This window comes from Hetaerina americana, unplaced genomic scaffold, assembly GCF_022747635.1.
Source record: "Hetaerina americana unplaced genomic scaffold, ioHetAmer1.1.p SCAF_92, whole genome shotgun sequence".
Taxonomy (NCBI): domain Eukaryota; kingdom Metazoa; phylum Arthropoda; class Insecta; order Odonata; family Calopterygidae; genus Hetaerina; species Hetaerina americana.
This window is the reverse complement of record NW_027287561.1, coordinates 733,837-758,596: the sequence shown is the minus strand read 5'-3', so window position 1 is coordinate 758,596 and position 24,760 is coordinate 733,837. Positions and strand designations below refer to the sequence as shown.

The window sequence follows — 24,760 nt, the reverse complement described above, 5'->3', positions numbered from 1 at the left end:
CTGTCTCCTTCATAGTAGTCCTCATTAGATATTATACACTTGTGCCATCGTTTTTTCCAATCTTCGAAGCGCTTCAAAAAATCATTTTTTGTGGACTTGTTCAGCTCCTCCTTCGATGCAGTCTTTATCTTGTCAATCGTAGTGTAGCATCGTCCTTACATGGGCCTCTTCAATTTTGGAAACAATAAAAAAGTCACTGGGGGCCAGATCTGGGGAATACGGTGGCTGCGGCATCATTAGTGTGCTGTATTTGGCCTAAAATTTGTGCACAAGTAACGATGTGTGAGCAGGGGGTTGTCATAGTGCGAAAGCCAATGTTGGTTCTTCCACAAATCCGGGCGTTTGTGGCGGATTGCTTTGCTCAAATTGCGCATAACTTGCAGATAACATTCCTTATTCACCGTCCTACCCTGTGGCAAGAACTCATGATGCTCATGTGGCAAGAACGCCCCTGAAATCGAAGAAAATTGTGAGCAAAACTTTCACATTCGACCGAACTTGGCGCGCTCTTTTCGGTCTTGGCCCGGGCTGCAGTTCCATTTGGATAATTGAGCTTTAGTTTCCATGTCATAATCATAAACTCATGATTCGTCACCAGTTATGAGCCTCTGGAGCAAATTTGGGTCGAGGACAGAGTCATTAGCAGTGTTAATGCATTACTGTTTTTGGTCGACATTGAGCAATTTAGGTACAAATTTCGCGGTGACCCGTGTCATGCCGAAACCATTGTTAAAAATCGAATGGCCCGAGCCTGTCGATATGTTCAGGTACTCAGTAACTTCTCTTACAGAAAACCTACGCTGCCATATATTCTCTTACGGTGATTCGACGATTGCCAATAGTATTTTCTTCACTTTGTTATTGTTTTCATCTGTTGTTGACACGCTCGGGCATCTGGCACCCTATTCGTCGTCCACATCTTCTTAGCCCTCTGAGAACATTTTGTATCTCCAATAAACGTTGCTTCAATCCAAGGTAGCTTCTTCATATGCCACAGTCAACATTCGGAATGCTTCCGCAGACTTAATTTCGTTTTTCACACAAAAGTTGATACAGATTCTTTGATCCATTTTTTGGAAAAGGCTAAAATTGAAGAGAAGCCAAAAAACGTCCTAGCAAAACAGCTGTCAACAGTTAACTGAACATTCAAAATGACCAAACTTTTTGGCATAACTGAGAGACATAAGTACCAACATAACACCACAAAAAATCAAATAAACGTAACCCGTGGAAATTCAAAATTCGCGATACTTTTTGAACAGACGTCTTAAGTGCCTTAATTACATCCAAAATGACTATTCTTTGTAATGTAAGAATGCATTTAAAGTTTTATTTGAAATTTTGCTGTATGATTCCCTGCTCTAGTTATAAACCCATCAAGTTCATCTGTCATATTCGGATTACAGCTGAAAAAATACCCAAATTAGGTCAAAAAGTTTCTAATTCATAAAATGCTCTTGAAGCCTTTGGCCTACATCAGTATTTTACTATGTATCCCATTCAATATGCTGAAAAATTTGGCATAAGTGTCTAGAGGAAAATACAATGCTTCTGAAACATCAGTGGAAAATGTGTGTTTGTGGATGGCTTATTTGAAATTCTCTTTTTTGATTGTGTAGACAACATGCAATTTGCAAAATATTTCATCAATGAATGAAGTCAAGCCGCATTCCCGGGTGCCGTTTAATTTTATTTTTGAACCTTTTCACTTTAGAGTAATGTTTATATTTTGATATAAATGTTTATTAGGACATGACAGTTAGGAGCGCAATGGTCAAATCAGGATTTCCACTAGGTTAATGGGCATTTTTTAAATACCATTACAGATGTCAATTGAAGCCATGACATAAATTGAGCACTATGTGCCTTGTTCACATACCTGATATTGTGAATTAAGTTTGTTGCAATTAAGGGTTTTTTTCCAAAGGCCTGCTAGTTGTATCTTTTAAAATGTTGTTTAATTTTGCAGGTTGGATACTATTTAAATGAGAGTAAAAACTGGGGCTTGGATATCAGTGAGTTGCAGAGAGCATTGGATGAGGCAAGGAAGGAGTCAAACCCGAGGGTACTAGTTGTAATTAATCCAGGAAATCCCACTGGTAAGTTGGGCATCTAAAAAGGGTCACAAATTAATTATAGATAAAATTGCAGATTTCCATACTTCAAATCAGTAAAATTGATGAAAAATGTCTATAAATAAAAAAGCAGATAGTAATTGTGGTGAAAAAATTTTGTAGAAAGATGGTGCTTAATTTAATCCAATGTTTGTCGAATAAAATTATTTGTATGTCCCTGGTTCAAGTAGAGTAATAGTCAGATATAATAATACTAATATTTATTTTCACTCAAGGACCAGTCTATAGATCTAATGTAGGATACATCATAGGTATAACTTACATATTGTTTTAACAGAAGAAGTGATAAATGATGATACAAAAGAGTAATCATTCAAAACAGCATTGAGTATGATTACAATTATATTCTATCCAGTATTAAGGATGAGTCAAGGCAAAGGCTCACAGTATAGTTATAAGTGGACATTAATGCACATGTGGCATCATAATTTGTCAGTTATTAAACCAAAGTGCTGTTATACTTTTTACCAGCAAGAACCATCTTCACAGCATATCTTAATTGATGTGAATTTTTAATTCTTTATAAGCCTGTGGCAGTTTATTAAGTAGCGCTCGCCCCATGGACTTGGATCCTAGGTCTGCTGCTTTTGTCTTGTTGCACTGAAAGTTGAAGTTTGATTCTGTTCTGGTCAGTTGATTGTGGCATTGTGAATTTGTTGAATATTCTGATATGTGCAGATTAATGTATGAAGGGATTAGTCAATGTTAGATTATATACTCGTGTGTGCATGGTACTGGTAGGCAAGAGACCAGGGTCCGGAAATACAAAGGATGAATCAATAAGTGAATTGAGAGAGCAAAATAACATAGTAAAACCTTTTCAGCCCATCACTGCCAAAAGTTTCCTTCGGCCTTCAAAGATGGAAACTCACTGAGCTTAATTTTCCAGAAATGGCAGATGACCTCCAAAGTGGAATGTTAAACACGAGGCAAGAGACTTGCCAAAATTTTTCTATTTACATCCCATAACACGGCATGGTTATCTATTAGTATTTGAAGACTAATTTTAGAAGGGACTCTTGGTATTCTACCAGTTAAGGTAAATTTTGGATGGACACTGACAACAGATACATTCCCTTAATTCTCCTAATAAAACGCAACTTGAAACACAACAGTACAGTAAGCCCCTCTTCAATTTATGGATACTTCCTTCCTCCCTTCATTCCATCCAACATCTCTATCCTGTTCCTGCCCTTTCCTCGCCTACCTAACATTCTCCCTTCTATCACAGTCTTCAATATCCCACTTCCGATCGATATGCCTTTCATCAATCTTTCCTGCCTCCTTATCATTTCTCCCGATGAAATATCCTTTCCCCCCCATCACACCTAGCACTTTTTCTTTGTTTTCCTTTCTGTCCACTTCATCCTCTCCATCCTTCTCCCCACCCACATTTCAAAAGTCTCCAACCTAAACCCATCATCTTGCTTCAAAGACAATGTTTCCGCAAAATACAAAACCATATCAAAGCTTTACAGAGCCTTTTCTCAACATCCTTTCTTATTGTCCCTGTCATCAATTCCCTCCTCCTTGTGAAATCTAGTTTGCCTAATGCAATCCTCCTAATGTTCCAGCTACTTTCACCAGTTTGGTCCAAAACACTTCCAAGATGCGTAAATTGTTCTACCTACTCTATTTTTTGCCCTTCTATTTTAATGTTTTGCTTAGTCTTTCTCTTTCTGGAAAATCACCTTGCCTGTGTTTTACTTACATTGATTGATACCCATCGTTTACAGCCCAATCAATCCGAGACTTGAATTTCAGCTCTGGGACAGTTTGCCCCAGGGCTGGCCATCTGGTGAGAGAGGGGACACATCCCTCTCCCCTTACCCAAGGGCTTGACTGACCCATCGGTGCCCAGGGCCGAATAAGTTGCATTGTTTTACTGCAGTTTTCTCTAAGTAGACGTTGGACCTCCATAGTCAGCTCTGAAAGTTTCTTTTTGGTCGAACCCCCAATTGTCAATTAAAAGCACCACTGAAGAATGATCTGGTACTTTCCCGGCGAATAATGTTTTCCAAGATTATTCGGGTCTCCCACCGGGTCCACGTTCGTAGGTTTGCCGACGTTTCATGGCATGCCCTGAAGACGATGGACGACTCGGCCATCGAAACGTCGGCAAACCTACGAACGTGGACCCGGTGGGAGACCCGAATAATCTTGGAAAAAAGCACCACTGTTGACGCATTATGTTTGCATCAACTCTCCATTTTGTGTAGCAACTCACCGACCACTCGGCATGTTGCCCACTCATTCAATGCCAACTCATCCTCCCCGTCAAGTGTCCTCATATCAATGTCGCAATCATTTCAATTGGATTCAGAATCAGAGTGGTAATGAGCTAAACTCTTTCATTATCGCTGAAATCATCCATTATGTAACATTTTTCCAATATTGGGATTATCTATGTACCAATCACAATTCGACCTGTGGTAAGCTGTCGCAAGATATGTAAATGAATGCCACATAAAATGCCTCCAGGGCATCAGGTGGATTCCACGTGTTTTTTTACTTATTGTTCTGTAGTCTGCACATGAATTAGCCTTTGCCTTTTTTGGAACAGGAACTAACACTGATCTGACCAAGTCTTCTGGCCAAATTCTTCCCTCATAAATGCTAAGAATCAGTCCATATAGGCACTTACTCCCACATTTCCCTAAATCTTTTAGTAGTTCCACAGGAATGTTGCCTGCCTCCATGGCCTTATTTGATTTTATTTCCCGTAATGCCCTTTCTATCTCACCATCAAGTAAGCCTGGGCCTAAGCTATCCTCATCTACATCATATTCTCATTTTATGTCTATCCGTGCCGGCCTGATGTCTATAATATGCAGTTCCTCTATATACTCCTTACATCTATCTTTGAATCTTCCATGGTTCAATTGATAATCTTTTGGGATTTCTGATTGTTAATTCTTTTCACTTCCCGGCAGAGGTCTCACCACCTTCTTCTTTAGTGCACTATTGTCATCCTGTTTGGGGTTCATATCCTTGCACTTCGCCATGCTTCATCGCTCTGCTTGTTTACCGTGTCAGTTATTATTTAATTATTTATGCTTCCTTCTACTTAACTTGTGTTTATATTCTCTATTTCCTTCTCTTATTCATCTTTCTAATCATCTCATTAATAACCTATGGTTTTCTTGTCCTTTCAAGGAAATTTGTCTCCATCATTTAATCAAAATTGGCAGTTAATCAAAATTATTTCAGTTTCAACCACAAGTGTTACATCCAAGCAGATGGTCTAGCTATGGGTTCCCTACTTTCCTCCCTCCTAGCCAAAATCTTCCTTAATTATTAAAAGAACATCTGTTCAATACTTTCGATAAGCTCATAGAAAATGTGGTGTATTAGTTCTGCTACATTGATGGTACTCTTTGCCAGTGGACATGGTTAAGCAGCCATGTAGTCTCCTTCCACTATTACCTCCGCACAATCCATCCAAATATTTCCTTTTCTATAGAAAAAGAAGTCAACGGCACACTTAAATTCCTAGATCTATCAATTACCGTAAAAGAAAATAGATATGGGGTCTCAATTTACAGAAAATGTACAAAAAAAACTTGTCCGGCAGAAAAGATCAAATTATTTTTATGGTTAAACTGTTGCTTGCTACTGACTCAAAACAGTGATATTATCAACATTTATATTAACAGTAAACATTTTCTGTGCCTGATGCAGGAAAAATACGTAAGAGCATAAGCATTTTTCATGCGAATGGGTTTGTACTTATAGATTGGAATTATACCCTTAATACCATGATAGGCCCCCACAATATGGTAGATGCAGGCTGAATTTATCGTGCATGTTGGAGTAAAAGTATTGCATCTTGTGGGCTGGGAAACACTGTATTTGAGAGAAAACAAAATTGATATGCTAAAGATATGCCCCTATCCAAGCATTCATCATTATCTACATCTGCATCATACCCCGCCAGCCATCCGGGGCATGTGGCGTGGGGTGTTAGGTCGCCACCCGTAAAATAGAATAAAAAATCACATGCAAAGCCAAATCATGCTACCTCTACACAAATGTAAGTTTGATCATACAGTCGATAAATTCTAAGCAAACAAAATATTCACTTACCTAAGAAAGCAATGCATTAACTGTTATAGTGCTATCATCTGCTTAAAGCTAGAGTAACTATTTTGCAGAAAAACTAAATGCATTAAAGGATATCACAAAGAAATGGAAAAATGCCTCAATTAGAAGTCTGGATACAATAAGTAAACTTAAATATGTTTGTTTGGAAATAAATTGTAAAAATTGATATGCTATAAATTCCATGAATGCTATGTAAATGTGGGCCCTGAACTAGCCTGTTCTATCCTTTGTAATCTAGAAAAAAATGCTTCTATATTCAATTTCAGTAAATTTTTTAAAATACCAAGTGAATACTAAGGAAGTACTTGTACAAAGCATGTTATATTTCAGAAAAAACAATGGGAGTTAGGATTCTCTGAGAATTATATAGAACATGAAATGCATTCAATCTCTCAACCCTGCTATTGCATCGCAAGTAATTGTAACTTAAAGGATATTCAAGATGGCGACTTCTGGTAATAAGTGTGATATTTGCTCCAAAAATATTCCTGAAAACCAGCTATATTTGGAATATCGATTTGGCTGTAAGTCATTTTTCCAACATGGATGAGTTGGTCTAACGAAATCAGTGGCGAATTCTATGGCTAACAACTCACAATTACTCTATCGATGTGAAAAGTGTTTGTTTGGTCCATGTGATGCAATTAAAAAAATCGAGTTTAAACAAGACGAAGTCCTGCATATAGTTAAAGATCTACAGGTCAAGCTAATGGACTGTTTGAATTTAATAAATTACCAGTCTAAGGAAATCGCCATTCTAAAAATGTGTCCACTGAAAACGCACGAGAAACCGAGGGAAATACCGGGTGACGTCAAAATATCGATCACCAACTCATTGGAAAGTGAGCCATTGCAACATCCCGAAAAAACTGTGAAGGAGAAGAAAAGTAACATGGAACGTTTTAATTACTCGCAAGCCGTAGCTACTGATAGTGATACTAATAATAAAGGGCGTGCTCCTAAGGTGACGCTGCCGTACTCTTCCGTTGCTCGCAAAGGAAATTTACAGCCACCACCTGTGGAACCGCATGCCACTGCATGCAACATGAGGGAAGAAGACGATGAGGGCTACACCATGGTCTCAAATAAGTGGAAACCTCGGCCAAAGCCGATTGTGGGGACGCCAAACTTGGACAGTGATTTAGTCGGGCTGCCAAAAATGGTCCACATTCGCCGCTTGGCGATTCAAAGAAGACACGACAATCGAAGCAGTTAAAAAGTATGCATCAAGCAAAATACCTGGCAAGTACTTTGAGATCGAGCAGCTGAAGGTAACTAGAGGCACCTATACCTCTTTTCGTGAATCTCTTGGTGAAGACTTAAAAGATGTAGTGGAAAGTCCCGACTTTTGGCCGAAACATGTTTGTGTGAGTAGGTATTTTTTTCCGAAGGCCCGCCTGACCTCCGTGAAGGGTAGGTCAAAGTTAGGCAGCCTTTAACAATCGCGCAATTTAATATTCAGTGCCTCAGGAACAAAGTAAACCAGCAGGAAGTGGCTATAAATGAGTGTGAACCAGACATTTTGTGTATTACTCTCACATGACTCCCTAGTGTCCTCATTCTGCCGGACCACGCATAAAAATGGAGGTGTGGCCATATTCGTGCATAGTAGATTAAAGGGGACTATTAACTTAATTGACGTGCCTGTGAAGGAAGAAAAAACTTTTGAATGTGCAGTGTGCTTCCATGAAACTCCAGTGGGATAGCTTGAGCTCATCTCCGTCTATAGATCACCAACTGGCGATTTTCATGCATTTATTAAAAAACTGGACCCACTCTTTTGCTCCTTATATGCAAACAACTGGATACTCCTGCTGAACGGCGACCTCAACTGTAATCTCTTAGTTGACTCCCCTCAAAGATCCGAATTGTTGAATCTGTTCAAAACTTACGGCATGGAATGTTTCAATAATAATCCTATCAGAGTCACTCCCACATCCGCCACCCTAATTGATTATGCTGTGACCAACCTTGACCAAAAAAAAGTAGTAACAGCTGTTAGTGACCTAGGTATGACATTGCATGGTGAAAATTAGTATTGATACTAACCAACCAATGGAGAGCCTAAATGATAAAACTTACCTAAGGTGGTCTATTACTCATGGAAATATGCTGCATTTTCTGCTCCTTCTACAGTCCCAAAACTGGAACAACTTCTATGACCTTAAGTCAGTAGACAAAGGTTTCAATTACTTTTATTCAATTTTCCGACACAATGGTGAATTGTGTTTTCCAGTAACACATCATAAAATATTTCATAGAACAAAATGTAAGCCGTGCCTAACTGACGAGATCCGTCACTACTCATCTATCCTAAAAAAACTTGCCATCTCCAGTAAAAGTTCAAACAATCATGAACAAAGGTTAAACTATAAGGAATTCCAAAAGTATTACCGTAAAGTGATTTCTACCAGGAAAAGAACTTATAATGATAATAAGTTACTTAATTCCAATAATAAGTCCAAGGGAAATAATTAATGACTGTAGAGGTAAGAAAAATCCATAACTCACTGTCCCAAAACTTTGTAACCTTGAAAATAGCACTGCCATTAGCCATTCATCTTTAGCTAATAAATTTAACAAATACTACGTATCAGCTGCCTGCTCAACTATTTCTCCAGCCGATGTGCTTTTTGCAAATGCACCATCGTCAATGTTTGCCAAGCCCTGTTCTGCAACCAATCTAAAAACTATTGTCTCCTCACTCAGAAACAAATCCAGTACTGGCCCAGATGAAATTCCTGGTAAAGTTGTCCATCATTGTTTTGAAGCCATAAAAGCAACACTTTTATTTTTAATTAATGAATCTTTGATACAAGGGATTTTCCCATCCCAACTAAAAGAATCAAAAGTAGTGCCCATTCATGAAAACCATGGCTGTGTCAATGATTTGAACAACTACAGACCAATAGCCATCCAAAATACATTTGCTTAAGTATTCGGAAAAGCCATGTATATGCAAATAGCATCTTATCTCGAAAAAAAACTTCTTACTCTCAAATTCTCAGCATGGATTTAGCTCTGAAGGGTCTACCACAACTGCCATATGTCAGGCAATCGACAGCATGCTTAATTCATTAGATACTAAACACGAAACTCTTGGAATGTTTTTTGACTTGTCAAAGGCTTTTGATAATGTGAACCACAATAGACTACTAATTAAACTCAATAGAATAGGAATTAGAGGAATTCCTCTAAACTGGATGAAGTCCTATATTCATAATCGCACTTAGAAAGTAGTGTTACTTGTTGTTGGGTCAAAGTTGATGGGTCAAAATATTCATCTGAAGCGTACCAAGTTGACAAAGGTGTTCCACAAGGCTCAACTCTTGGGCCACTCCTCTTTCTGATATACATCAATGACCTACCTAACTGCTTACCAAATAATGATGGAATAATACCAGTGTTGTATACTGACGACACTAATGTAATAATATCTACACAAACATATCCCAGCCTTGTGGAAAAATCTAAGTCTGTCACACTTGCAATCTGCTGGTAAAAATCAAAGACCCATCAATTGAACATGCAAAAGAATGCAAATTTCTAGGTATTTCTCTATGTGCAAATATTTCTTGGGATACTCATGTAAAAGCCCTCGAACAAAAGCTCAGTTTAACACCCTACTTATTAAGACACCTGTATGAAACTAATTTATTTTAAATATATTTAATTTATTCCTTAATACAGTGAGAGGATTCTGATGATAAGTTTGAGGGAGAGCCTACACAGTCCATAGTGCAGATGCGTACGCCAACATCCAGTCATTCAGAAGAGGAAATAGAAGAAGTATACAAACAACTAGAAAAAGTTATAGGAGCGGCAAAAGGGAAGGAGAACCAAATCGTGATGGGAGACTGGAATGCTGTGGTTGGAGAGGGCCGGGAGGGAAGGAGCGTGGGACAATATGGATGGGGAAAGCGGAACCCCACGGGATCAAGACTGATAGAATTCTGCAAGGAGAAGAACATTATCGGGACAAACACACTCTTCGAGCAACATCGGAGCGGAAGATGCATCTGGAAGATACGAAATTGACTACATCCTCATGAGAACGAGATACAGAAACCAAGTTAAGCAATGCAAGAGCTACCCCGGCGCAGATATAAATGGCGACCACAATCTGGTGGTCATGAACAGCCAACTGCGATACAAGAAAATTAAGAAAGTGGCACAGGAACCGAAACAGAACACAAAAATGCTGGAGGAAAAGCAGGCAAGAGAAAAGCTCACCACGACCATTGACGGAAAAATAGAAGGAATAAAAGCGACTAGCATTGAAGGACGATGGAAGGATATGAAGATTATCATCGCCGAAGTAGCAGATGAACAACGCGTGAGTAAGACGGTGCCAATCAAACGGCCATGGATAACAGCTCAAATAAGATACCTCATAGAGGAAAGAAGAAAATACAAGAATCCAGGAAATGAAGCTGAGGAAGTTGCAGAACCAAATCATACGAGAGTCGGAAAAGAAAGAAATACTTGGTTGTTCCACATATATTTTATTAACACGACCTAGGTTTCGACTTACAAAGTCATCATCAGGTAAAGAACAGAAGACACAGGGCTTTATATAGTGGATAGAGAACTGGAGAGGGGAGGTGTTTGAGAAGAGGGAGGAGGGGAAAGAGAAAGGGAAATGGTGTGTAAGTTTGGGGGGAGGGGGAGAAGACGGTTGTGTATGGCGTCGGGGTGGGAGATTACGGTTGGGTACTGCTTCAGGGGGGGAGGGGGGCTGAGGAACAGAGGGAGGTCCAGGAGGGGGGAACGGGAGGAATAAGTTAGGTCATTAACTAGAATACCCTTAAGGTGACTATTCTTCGAAATTTCCAACCGTTCCAAGGCATCTAATCTTAAGCCTTTTTTCTCTACATGCAGAATTTTGGGGACAAAGTCACTGGAGTGGTTGTTTTCTATAAGGTGCTGGGCAAAATTGGATGACATATTTCCGTTTTTAAAACAAGCGTAATGTTCCTTGACACGATCACTGAACTTCCTCCCGGTTTGTCCAATGTAGAAGGCAGAGCACTCACAACACAATTGATAAACTCCACTCCTTTCCAATGCGGGAATTTTTTCCTTGCAGTTTGATAAAAGGTTCCCTAAGTTGGCTCTATTATAGAAGGCAGGTTTAATATTGTTTCCTGCAAGGGATCTGGTGACTTTACGGGAAATATTCCCCAGAAAGAGAATTCTTCTCCACTTCGAAACGTCTTCCTTGGGGATGGATCCGAATATTGATTTGACGGCTATTTTCTCTAGTTTTTTCCGATACAAGTTATCGACTAATTGGGAGCAGAAACCGTTGTTTTCAGCTATTGTTTTAATGATTTTAAGTTCGTTTTGGGTATTTTGTGGCGATAGAGGGATGCTAGTCAGACGGTGGACCATAGAGTGGAAGGCCGCTAATTTTTGTGGGAAATGATGTCTTGACGTAGAATGAATGATATGATCCGTACAAGTGTCCTTCCGGAAAATGGAGAAGTCCAGCTGCCGATTATTTTTAGTGATTGTTATATCTAAAAAGTTAATGGAGTTGTTGAGCTCTTTCTCCATAGTGAACTTAATGTTTTTATCCAAGGAGTTAAGGGTTATCAAGAAGCTATCCAGTTGTCTTTGTGAACCAGCCCATACACAAAAAATATCATCTACGTAACGGTGCCAAGAGATTATGTTTTTCACCAAGTTGTTGGAAGAGGAGAACAGAGTACTTTCCACCTGGTCCATATAGATGTCTGCTAGTAGAGGGGAAACGGGAGATCCCATGGCCAGACCATGGGTTTGACCTCCCTCTGTTCCTCAGCCCCCCTCCCCCCCTGAAGCAGTACCCAACCGTAATCTCCCACCCCGACGCCATACACAACCGTCTTCTCCCCCTCCCCCCAAACTTACACACCATTTCCCTTTCTCTTTCCCCTCCTCCCTCTTCTCAAACACCTCCCCTCTCCAGTTCTCTATCCACTATATAAAGCCCTGTGTCTTCTGTTCTTTACCTGATGATGACTTTGTAAGTCGAAACCTAGGTCGTGTTAATAAAATATATGTGGAACAACCAAGTATTTCTTTCTTTTCCGATATGAATCGCTTCCACAAAGTGACGCCTCAGACAATTTTATTCATACGAGAGCGCAAGAAGGCCAAGGAAGAGTGGATAGAAAGCTGCTGCGAGGAAATAAATGACAATATAAGGAAGGGAAACATTGAAACTTCTTGTAAACTGGTGAAGACACAATACGGAGTAAGAAAAATAAAATCCCACGATGTCCGAGATGCTAATGGAAATATACAATACTTAATTGAAGACGAAAGCATGATAGAGAAAGGTGAACACGGCCCGGAGATACTGAGAAGTGAATCTGACCGAGCCTTGGAAGACCTGAAGAACAACAAGTCACCTGGAGTTGATAAAATAAACGGAGAAATTACGAAAGTACTCAGGGCCAATGCAAAGGGTAACCTATTTGAAATAATGAAAGATGTCTACGACAGTGGAAGATTACCTGAAGACTTCGAGAAGAGTGTAATGACTGCAATACCAAAGAAACCTAGAACAGATAAATGCGAAGAACCCAGAACATTGATCCTGACTTCTCACGCATCGAAAATACTTGCTCGAATGATCAGCTGACGAATAGAAGGAAAGCCTCTCAGAAAACCAATTTGGATTCAGGAAAAACGGAGGAGCAAGAGAGGCAATACTCAGTTTGAGGGTACTGGCCAAAAAATTGATCCATGTAAACAAGCCATTATATGTGGCATTCATGAACTTGGAGAAGGCCTTTGACAACGTCGAATGGAACAAAATGTTCAAGATACTAGAAGCGCTTGAAATCGACTACTACGATAGAAGAATAATACATCACCTCTACGAGATTCAGGCAACAACCATGCAAATGAAAAACGGAAGTAAAATAGAAGCCAAAATAAACAAGGGAGTTCGACAAGGATGCAACCTCTCGCCAGCATTATTCAATGTATATCTAAAAGAGGCACTAAAGGAAGCACAAACATTGAGCATCAGAGGAGTCAAGGTGAATGGCGAAGAAATTAACATGCTGCAGTTCGCAGACGACATTGTGTTAATAGCAGAGGCGCTAGAGGACCTGCAAGCAAACCTGAATACTATGGACCAAGTACTGGGGGAATATAATATGAGCATCGACAAGAAGAAAATGAAAATCCTTGTGTGTGGAAGAGAGAAGCTGAATGCAGATATGGCAATTCGATGGGTGAAACTGGAACAATAGGAATCCTACATCTACCTGGGCAGCAGTATAACATGGGATGGAAGAAGCTCGGCCGACATCAATTAAAGAATAGCCCAAACAAATAAGGCGTTCATTGAGAAGAGGCAACTACTATGTTCAAAGAACATAACATTGCAAACGAGGCAGCAGTTCGTCAAAACGTTTGTGTGGAGCATGGCACTCAAGAATATATAGACGCATTTGAAACATTGTGCTGGAGTAGAATGCTGAAGATTAAATGGATAGACAAAGTGAGGAAGAATGAAGAATATAGAAGAGTAGAAGAGGAAAGGACCATATGGAGAATTCGACGGCAAAGATGAAATAGATGGATTGGACATACCTTGAGGAACAATGGATTCGTTAGAAACATAATAGAAGGAAAAATTGAAGGAAAGATCCCACCAGGAAGGCCAAGAGACAAGTACATAGGGCAAATTAAGAAGGACGCTAAATGGGGAACTTAACAGAGGGTAAGGGAATAAACACTAAATAAGGAAGAATGGAGGGCTGCTGTAAACCAATCTTAGGATTGAAATACTGATGATGATTCCTAAACTAATTACAAGGGATCTACGATAAGTGTAGTTGATTATGTGGAATACCTAGGCTTGTATATTGGTATCATTTTATCTATGGGAGATCATCGGGGCTCGGGATGGTTCGGTTCTAACCTACTGGCCTCCCACCCAGAGGGCCCGGGTTCAAATCCTGGCATCAGTTGATATTTTTCAGTAGTATCCCAATCCCTACTTGAGGTGCTTTGTGGAGGGCACTTTGAGTGTGTAAGATGTCTGTCGGATGGGACATTAAGGTTCAGACCCCTTGGTGCCTTTCCTTAAGAGTAGGCTAATGCCGACGCCGGGTTTCTCTCCGCCCTTCATCCTTTCTTGTCCATCCCCATGGCGCAAATGACCTTAGCTGTCGGTCGCCTCCCCTAAATACTCCTACTACAGGGAAATCATGTTTGTAGCATTAAAGATAAAAGTTAGCGTAACATTGCAGTAGTGTGTCAGTTTAAGTGTATTGTCCCTAGACATTTAGCCAAAGGTTTTATTTGGTCCTGAGTTGATAGCCACTTATTCTATGAGCCACAACCCAAAAGTTGGTTTGTTTGGTGAGTGTGGAGCTCACCTAGTATTAAGTGTAATGGCATGTGTGGAATTCACGCATCAGCACGGTAATAAGGGAGGCCGGTTCCTTGCCCTGTGCCACCAGGGCTTTCCTGGTGAGATCTTGTACCAAAATAGTCACATGGCTCAGGTGAAACTGAGAGTGCCCAGAGGCATCCCAAGGAATCAAACTCAGGCCTTCTGCTCAGTAGTCCAATGCTCTACTTCTTGGACTACCAAGTCCCCTACCTATATTTGGGTTGTTTCAGAAATGATGTATTTAATGTTTCTGAAGTTGGTGCTGCAAAGAAGAGCCTCCAAAATGTTGTTTAGTTTAGACTTTCTAACACCAACCATAGAAGTCCATCTATTGACTTACATCTTACCATTAAAGATTGTGGTTCATCTCCAGTAACCATTAATTTAAATTAAAACATAGCTTAATGCATTCTTGTACTGAACTTATTTTAAATTATCATATAAATGCACATTGCACAGGAAATTTGAATAACGTTCATGTTGAATCCTTACTCTCTGCAAGATATGTCTCTAAAGCCATTTTGTACTGGGCTATCAAAGCATGTAATGATAGAATAATGATTCCAAGAGAATGAATGCCTTTCATGAGATAACCCAGGTCTGTTGATCTGGTTTATGGCATGAAATGCAGTCATTTACTTGGAATTTTAAAAAATAAATGTGAACAATACTTTTGGAATTGGCTGAAGCAATGTCCTTCATGAATACTTTTTTACTCATTATTTTGATGATTACTATTCTTTTTTTTTAGCAATTTTGCATGAACTTGTATAGTTAATTCGAAAGAAACTGTGGGAGATGCCACAACAGTAACTTTTAACAGAGTCATCCGCTAATGTGCATTTCAATGCAACAATTTTAGAGTGTAAAAATCATTTGCTGGTCAAGGCGAATGATTTTTACACTCTGAAATTGTTGCCTTGGATAGTTATGTCCTTTTACTTTATGCCATAAATTTGCATGGGCAAATTTGCCTATAATTTATTTTATGCTTTTTATCTTATCTAGTTGTGGTGTTCCCTATTTGACCCTTCTTTTCATTCCCACTATTCCTCTTTGGGCTACAGGCTTTCTGGAACATATGTTAACATTGAAAGATTTTTGTGACATGTTGCATTTTTTTCTAAATTTATATCTGAAAATTATGATGAATTAGTTTCAAATTTTGAGCAAAAAAATTCTTAGCTGATACAGAGAGCGAAATTGTGATGCCTTAGGATTCAGCTAAAATTTAATATGGTCCAAAGATTTTTCAGGAAAAAAATGAAATTTCATAAACATGTCTTTTAAAAGTTGTGCAAATTCCTTAACTTTGACTATGGCGCTATAGTACTTGACTTTGACCATACTAATAATCTCATCTTCAAAATATTCTCTCCACAAGCGTGTGCCATATTGATATATAGGTTAATCTTTGTGAAAACCAATATTAAATGGGATAGATTCTATGGTTTTAAATTTAATTTACGTTATCAGTTAAAATTAGTAATGTTTATGTTTATTATAGGTCAGGTTCTTTCCAAGGAAAACATCATTGAAATAGTGAAGTTTGCTCATAAGGAGGGTCTGGTGATATTTGCCGATGAGGTTTATCAAGACAATGTGTACGCAGAAGGTAGCAAGTTCCACTCATTCAAGAAGGTGATGACAGAAATGGGACCGCCATACAGCCAAATGGAATTGGCTTCCTTCATGTCTTGTTCCAAGGGTAAGTGGGATTTTTTCAACCCCTTTTAATCTTCTTGTAATTCGCTGCCCTAATTATCTTCATGACTTTCAGCACATAATAATGCAGTTGAAGCTGTTCTTCAAATGATGCTGCTCCAATTGATTTGATTTATCTCTTGGGTATTTCAATTGCAATTTCGAGTATAATTTGGCAAAATCATTATTAAAATAAATTCTGTCTAATGCTGTATCCACTTATTTCAACTTCTCTATTTCAAAGTCACTTAGTTATTTCCTTCATTAATTCTGCAATAAGGTAAGCATGTGGGAATCAATTAAAATCATTTTACTTTTCCATTAATAAAGTATCTTTTGGAGTAATTGGCTAGTTTTTATGTGGTAGGGCAGATTTAATCGATAATCATGCCTGAATGGGAGGCCCAATATTTATGGCTATGGAGTCATTAAGTATTGTTTATAACCTAGTGGTGTCGGTCATTTTCCATCTTGATTAGAGTGCAAAGGATCTTCTGCGATAGACAGTGCACTGCCCCCATGGGTGTGGGGAATACCCATATGCGGTGTCCTTGCTTGTCTCGAGAGGCCACTAAAAGAGCTGGGAGGCAATCCCAAAAACAAACCCCCGTTCACTTAGGTTGGCGTTGGTTTACGATTCTGCAGTCCATGTGCAGCCATACCAGATGATCCGCCCGGTGTTTGCTGTGGCTGGAGATGTTGGTGGGTGTGACCAGTCTGGACTAGGGAAGAGCATTCCTCATTGGCTTAGGTTTCATGTATGAGTAGCCAGGAGCCAGCCATTCAATCAGCTTCTGTCACATTTAAATGCTTGAGGGGCGAGTGCCGAGGTGATGATGATGGCCTGCCTGGGATTGATGGCTGGAGGTTTCTAGGTTTTGGTGGGCAAGTGCATCGAAGAGCGAACAGCCCAAAGCTGACCTAGAAGCACACTCTCCCGTGTGCCGACTGTTTGTTGTGAGTTTTTTTGCAAAGTTGAATGATATTTTATGCATAGTTTTAAAGGAACCTTAAGAAAGATCTGTTATAAGAAAGCTTTAATAGAATAAAAATTGCGCTAGAAAGTAAAATCATAGTAAATCTGGAACAAGGTGCGAGTATAACTGATCTTGTATACTCATCAACAATTGGTCAATATCATCGATTTACATTTTCTTCAAGGACAGGCTCAAAATGAAAGAGATAATTGCTTCAAAGGTGACAAGAATATCTAGGCAACGGGCACGTGTTCTCAAGAATGTTGAAAGGGTACTTCTCATATGAATAAATGAAAGGCAATTGTAAGGGAATGCTATGAACGAGAAAGTGATTTGCAAGAAGGGAAAGGTGATATTTGTTGACCTCATTTGAAGATGCCAGGATCATCAATGGCCAAAGAAGAGGTATTTTTAATGGAAGATGAGGGTGGTTCAAGAACTTGAAGAGAAGAATGAGCATCCATAGAATTGGTGAGGCATGGTGAAGCAGTTAGCTCAAGACTCCAAGGCAGCAGAGAACTTCATCGGTGATTTCAAGAAGTTTGTGGGGAAGGCGATGAATAGCAGGAAATGCTCATCAGGTTGTGGTGGAGGCTGAGGAGGTCTCTTCGTTCAAATTTACATGTCTAGTAAGAATCACAGAAAACCATCACAGATGTCTGGAATGAGGTGAAAAGCGCAGTAAACAGTACAGCATCTTATGTACAAGGGTTGATGGCAGGCAAATTACATCAATTGCTAAAATACATAAGTGAGGCTTTTGGGCAACTACTTGTCTAGATCGGTATTGACATGAACTGTGAATATGTGTTCATGAGCATCTAGGAATGCGCTGTGCACCTTAACTTCACTGAGTCATGCATCTCTGTGGCCCATAACAAACCTTTTCTGCTGTTGGAGGTGACATCCACAGTTGCTGGTTCCTGTAATGCCTCCCCAGGTTTGGATGGAATACATAGATATTTCTTCGGGAATCTTCCTCGTGCAGATTTTCTGGAAGGTCTCCTCTCCTTCGAGTGAAGGACTGGAGTGATTTGAAGGAATTTTTCTGCAATCCTGTCCAAACTCCACTGTTGTGCCCGTACAGGAAAATTGAAAAGGAAAATGTTGACCCAGCCACAGATAAATGGACCCATATCTCTGACCTACTGCATGTGCAAGATTATAGAAAGAAGGGGATCAGGATGGTGAGGTGGCTAATGCACTGGCTTCTTACCCTTAGGCCCTGGGTTTGAATCCTGGAGGTGGCAGAATATTTCAGTGATATCCCAATGCTGCTTGGGATGCTTTGAGGGGAGAACTTGAAGTGAGAATTTTGTCCGTTGGAAGGGACATTAAACTGATCCATTGGTGCTATCATTTAGGGTAGGCTGATGCTGATTCTGGTTTTCTCTCTCCTCCCTTCTTCTTCTTCTCTGAAAATCATGCCTCCACCAATCTCACTCACCCACCTTTCGCTAATGGTGCAGATATGACCTTGGCTTCGGTCACTGCCTTTATTAAATACTTGCAAGATCGTAAAAAAATAGTGAATCATTGTCTTTTGTGGTGGCTGGAGAGGGGATGAAACCTCCTCAATTGCCCAATGTGTATTTTGGTGTGGAATTTTGAACAAGTCATCTGTTTTGGACTGATCATGTCATTCTGGAAATCTGTTCCCTGTGTCAGCATGTGGTTGCTGTCTTCGTAGTTATGGAAAAGTGTGCCAACATTATATGTTCTATTCTTTAAATGAATTTTTGGAATTGTCTCTACACATTAATTCTGACTTAAACAAAAAAAACAGCCTTGGAGTAGTGGAGCGATGAGTAATAATAATAATGATAATGATGCATTTATTTGTCGGGAGATTTGTTGCATATTCACACATACTAAAATATAGGACACATCAGATATAAACTTCACAAGTTTAGAAAAAATACTACATATATACGTACAGTACATATGTGTACTTACCAATATACTACTTTATTAACATATTATTTGCTTAAGTCAGAATTGATGTGTGGAGACAATTCCAGAAATTCATCTACAGAATAGAACATATTATTTTTTAATAGGTTGAACGACTTTTTCTTGAAAACTGGTAATTTTGTTTCATATTTGATTTCATGGGGAAGTTTATTGAATAACCTTATGTCCATTGTTTTGGGCCCATGGGCAGTATTGTGTATTCTGCAAATGGCTGGATGCCATTAAAATGCAAGATGACATTAAATATAGAAATATATATATGTATAAATTATTATTATTAGGTAACCTACCAGTTAAGGTAGGTTTTTGGATGGACATAATTACTATTTAGATGAAATATTAAATAATTTGTGACCCCTAGCAAAACACAATATCTTACTCTACATCAGGTCCCTCTTCATCTCTGAGTACTTTCTTCCTCCCTTCATCCCGTCCAAAATCCCTATCCTGTTCCTTCCCTTTCCTCGCTTGCCCAACATTCTCCCCTCTAGCACAGTCTTCAACATCCCACTGCCGGTTAATACCCCCTTCATCCACTTTTCCAGTGGATGAAGGGGGTATTGAAGGGGAAGGGGGCACCATCCACAGAGCCAGTTCTCTCACTCGAAGCAAGATATGGCAGCATGAGTTTCCTCTTAGTCCACCTCCACCATCTCTTGATGGAGTGTGATAAAATACCAAGATGTGACAAATGTGCTGTGGAACCTCGCTCAACGAGCACCTTGCATAGCGAGTAATTTGCATTAGCAAAAATATTGGTCCCGAAAATTACTTGCTTAGCGAGGGGATTTGTGCCCAAGGGGTGACAAGGAGAAGAGGAATGCTCAGGATGTTAGTGCGCCTGCTATTTCACAGTGTTTAGCACTTTTGTTCTGCAAGCATCTTAAGTGTCACTAGTGATGGCACATTTTTCCAAACTTGTGTTCAGACATTATTTGTGAGTTTTTTGTGCAAAGTTTAATAATATTTTGTACTTAGTTTTAAAAATACCCCATAGAAAAAGCCACAAGAAGACTATAAGAGAATAAAATTAACAGTAGAAATGAAAAGTAAAATCATTGAAAATGTGGGATAACTTGTGAGTGTGGCTGATCTAGTACGCACATCAACAATCAGTCGGCAGCTGTGATTGCATTTTCCCCAAGAACAAGGACAAAATTAAGAAGATAAGATTCTTCAAGGGGAGTGACCAGAATATCTAATCTATTGCTAAATATTCTCAGTGGTGTTAAAAGGTTTCTTCTCGTATGGATAAACTAAAATCATATGCTTCACACTTATTGGCTAAACACGTGGAATAGTTTGATCTCCATATTAAAAGAGTTTGTAATTTTCCACTGACTTGATTTAAAGGTACAATGCGTTTCAATGAGTTAAGGCATCATCAGGTCCAAGTGACGCACACAGCTGTTGAATATATACCCATTGGATAGAGAGGAGGGGGGGGAAGTTGAAGGTTGGGGGAGGGGGCAGGTTTTCTGGGTCTTCAAAGTCATTGGTCGTAGTATTTTGGTTCTCAAGGAAGAAGAAGTGGTGGCGCCTTGGTTATGACTAAGCAGTGGGTCTGGTCTGGGTTTATTTGGGGCGGAGCCCCCAATAAACCCGAAGAGCAGACAGTTACTTGGAACCATTGGATTTGTTTACTCTTGTGTATGGTCGGGGGATTTTTTGGAAGTGAAAGTCAGTGGGCGAGGGAGGAGAAAACGAAACGGAAGAACTGTGTAGTTTTGGTTATGACAATGCATGGGTCTGGTCATGTCATAGATGCGACTGAGTACGTTAAACCGTTGGATTTGTTTACCCTCAAGGTCAATTTTTTGGAAAGGAGAGGGGAGGGACGGGCATATAATTGCTCATTACAAAGTGTTGTATGGGGATCCGCCAAGTGCTTTAGAATCTTGATTAGCTCTAGAGCATCCATTTTCAATCGTTTAGAGAGGACATGTAGTATTTCTGGGACTAAGTTGCTATTATGGTTACAATCTGAGAGGAGATTTGCTTTTTGTGACACCTGGAGTGTGCTTGGGCTCGCGTTTTGAAATTCCTCCCTGTTTGACCGACATAATGTGTTGCAATGATTGCATTTAAGTTTGTAGATGCCTGATTTATTAAATATATCCTGTTTGTCTCTGCCATTGGCAGAGAGTTAGGAGAGAGTAAGGGGTGTGTAAAAGGCCGCTTCGGTGTATGCCTTGTCGGAAAAATGTGAGTGTTTTTCTGTGGAGAGTTTGAGATGGCTCTTCTGTACCTCTGTGACTCACCCTGCCTAGTCTTGCAACTTCATGCAAGAATTGTTTTGCACAATTTGTTTTCCGTTGAGTTCCAAATGCACGCTAAAAGAATTGAATAGGGCACTTCATCAAATACACTGCTGTCTTCTTTGACCACTTTTTGGTCTATGTCATTATTGTGCAATGTCTCTCTCTGTTAGAGGGTCTAGTGTCCTGTAATCACTTATTCTGTCCTTATGCACCTGCCCCACCAGAATAACCAACCCTGGAAACATTGTTTTTCGTTTCTCCATTGGTTATATCGTGCCACTTCAATCTGTTAGGAGATTCTCTGTATTTATGACCATTTTGCTCATGATAAAGATTTGATTCCTCCACCATCGCTGGAAGGAGGTCATCCCCAATAAACAAATTAACTAGATCACTAACATTTTTGGGATCATGCAGAGTAAATTTCACACACAGTGTGCCAGAAAATGTTTCTGAAGCAGGAATAATGTCGTTTTCCAACCAAAATAAAACATAGCAAATCATTATGTTGGTCAAATCGTTACTGTCATCAACTTCAGAATCACTAGAATACAGCTAAGTTGGAGCGCAAATATTGTTTTTGGTAATTATTACATGTTCATCATTGTCTCTTGGAATTTTGTCATCGTTTTTGTCAGAACTTCCTTCTCAGCTTGGGAAATCAGATGAATTGTCAGCAAAAACTTTGTTTGAAATATCATTTTTGCTCATTCTGCTTCTGTGCTCTGCAAGCATGATTGCTTAAGGGGTAACATGATATCTCTCAAAAACACCTTAAACTTTCAAAAAAACACCATGAAAAGCTTGCATACTGATAAGGATCAGAGAAATAGCTATTTGTTGTTCCTAATTAATCCACGAGGGGAGGGGGTGAAAAGCCAAAGACTGCATGAACACGTATTAATACATGAGCGGCCACTTGATACTGGTGACAAAACAAGTACTAATTTGTGAGCAGACCTCAAAGTATTTACAGAAAAGTAGGGAATCTTTGTTCATAAAATATCCTATGGTAAGATATTTATCAGCTATAGCATAAGCCAAACCATGTTTTTTTATTTCACCCCTGTTAATGTTACGTTTTGCCTCAATGCAACCATAAAATACTAAACATTAATTTGAGACTATCATATTCAGGGTGTGACAACATATCTTCCTTTTTTATGCAGCAAACCCCTATAAAAAAGGGAGTTAAGTTTCCGCACCCTGTACATCATGTAACATTTTACTCCTGAACAATGATGGTGTTATTTAAACAAGTACTACAATAATCTACTGTGACTTTTGATACCACCAAACTCATCTATGCTTCATTGTTGGTTGGAAGTGTGAAAACAGCGGTAGAAATAATTGGTGTGATCAACTATTGGCTGAATTTTGGTGCATGGTTCGTATGATAGGGCATCAGGAGTGGGGATTTTTGTACTGACTATAAGATGGAAAAACCTCATCAATGACTAAAATTTTTTCGAGAGAACATTTGCTGCAGCCATGGAGTTGACAGAGATTACTTTTTTGAACATTAGCAGCGCATGTGCTTGGTTTAGTAAGTTTGCCCAAACTCAGAATACAATCGATAAAACTTTTATTTCTCCAACTGTCATTGGTTCCCACAAACTCATATCATTAGATGTGGGGGATATGTCTGTGTGCATCTGAAGGCACTTTTGTGTGTATCTGTTGGTTTTGGTGACCGTCAGCTTCGGAGGTATGTAAATGAAGAAGAGATGAGAACACCCTCGGAATCAGTTGGTGGTGCATGCCCAAACATCCTTCTCTACAAAATGATGCGGGAGTCGAGGTGTGCCCAACTCTTCTCTCTCTCGATGGAATTGCTGTCACTCTCAGCAGAAGATGGTTCTTTTTCATCTTCAAATGAACTGCTTAGTTGATCACTTTGCGTAAAATGGCTGTGGCTTGTTTAACTGTAGATCCATTTGGAAATTTCTTCTTCTTCATGCAAAGTTTCCTTTCTCTTCAATGGGGGACTTTTTTATATACGAGGGGGTGCCCAAAAATAATTGGAATCATTTTTGTTAAAGCTAAGATTGTTTTTTTATTTTTTTATAAAACAACCATATAACCTTCAAAGTTCTCTCCATTACACTTTATGCAATTGCCCATTCTGCGATTCCATTCCTGGAAACATTTTTCAAACTTATCTGTTGTGATGCCCCCTGATAGCCCTGCCCTGTTGTTTTCTTTAGCATTTCCACATCATTTTTAAAACCTCCAAATTTTAAGACTGATAAGAGTCTGACTTGGTTGGTCAAATTCAGAATGCACCATCCCTCTCACGTTGAAAAAACAACAGGCGAGGAGGACCTTACCCTGCCGCCACTGGGGCCGGCCCATCAGGGTAATGCCTGCCAACCCCAAGGTCGCGAGTTCAATTCTTGCCTAGGTGGGTTTTTCTCTATCTAAGGCTGCATGTATGTAATTATTTAAATTGTTTTATCATTGTAAAAGTCCAATGTAAAGGCCAAAGTCCTGTTTTCAGATTAATGTGAAATAAATGGGCATCATCTTTAGATTGGATTTCACTTGACAAGCTTTTTTGGGCGAGGTGGCAATAAAGTTTTCCACTGGCTTGACTGTTGGAGGGGGATCCGGATGGTGCGGTGGCTAAAGTACTGGCTTCCAACACAGAGGGCCCAGGTTCGAATCCCAGTGGCAACAGATATTTTTCCCTGCTTGAGGTGCTTTGTGGAGGGCATTTTGAGTGAGTACGCCATCTGTTGGATGGCACGTTAAACTGTGAACCCCTTGGTACCTTTCGTCAAGGGTATGCTAATGCCGATGCCAGGTTTCTCTCCACTATTCATCCTTTCCTGTCCATCCCTAATGGCGCAAATGTCCTCAGCTGTCGGTCGCCTCCCATCACAGCTACTACTACTATTTGACTGTTGTTGAGGGACGTCTGGGGCAAGGTGTGTCATCAAGTGACTCTTGACCTTCTTTGAAACAAGAAAACAAATGGTACACTGGAATTATTTTCATGGCACAGTCCTTTTAATCTGTTTTTAACACCACAATAGTTTCTGTGGTGTTTTTTCCAAGCAGGAAGCAAAATTTCACAGTGACGTGCTATTCACTTAAATCTGCCATGACAAAAAATGAGGGGCAAGCAAACTGCTTTTACAAAACGAATTATTGTGACTGACCTTGACCTTCCAAGATGATAACAATGCCTGTGCAGAACTT

The 24,760-nt window shown here is 39.6% G+C and overlaps 1 protein-coding gene across 3 annotated transcripts in view; it reads left to right on the top strand.

Annotated features, from left to right (window-relative positions):
• LOC139699838 (alanine aminotransferase 2-like) overlaps positions 1-24,760 on the top strand; it is a 73,465-nt gene that overhangs the window by 21,694 nt on the left and 27,011 nt on the right. For all 3 annotated transcript variants that reach the window (XM_071598275.1, XM_071598273.1, XM_071598272.1), the window contains 2 exons: positions 1,970-2,099; positions 16,148-16,348. In XM_071598275.1, coding sequence (XP_071454376.1) covers positions 1,970-2,099; positions 16,148-16,348 — 331 coding nt within the window. The remainder of the gene's footprint in view (positions 1-1,969; positions 2,100-16,147; positions 16,349-24,760) is intronic.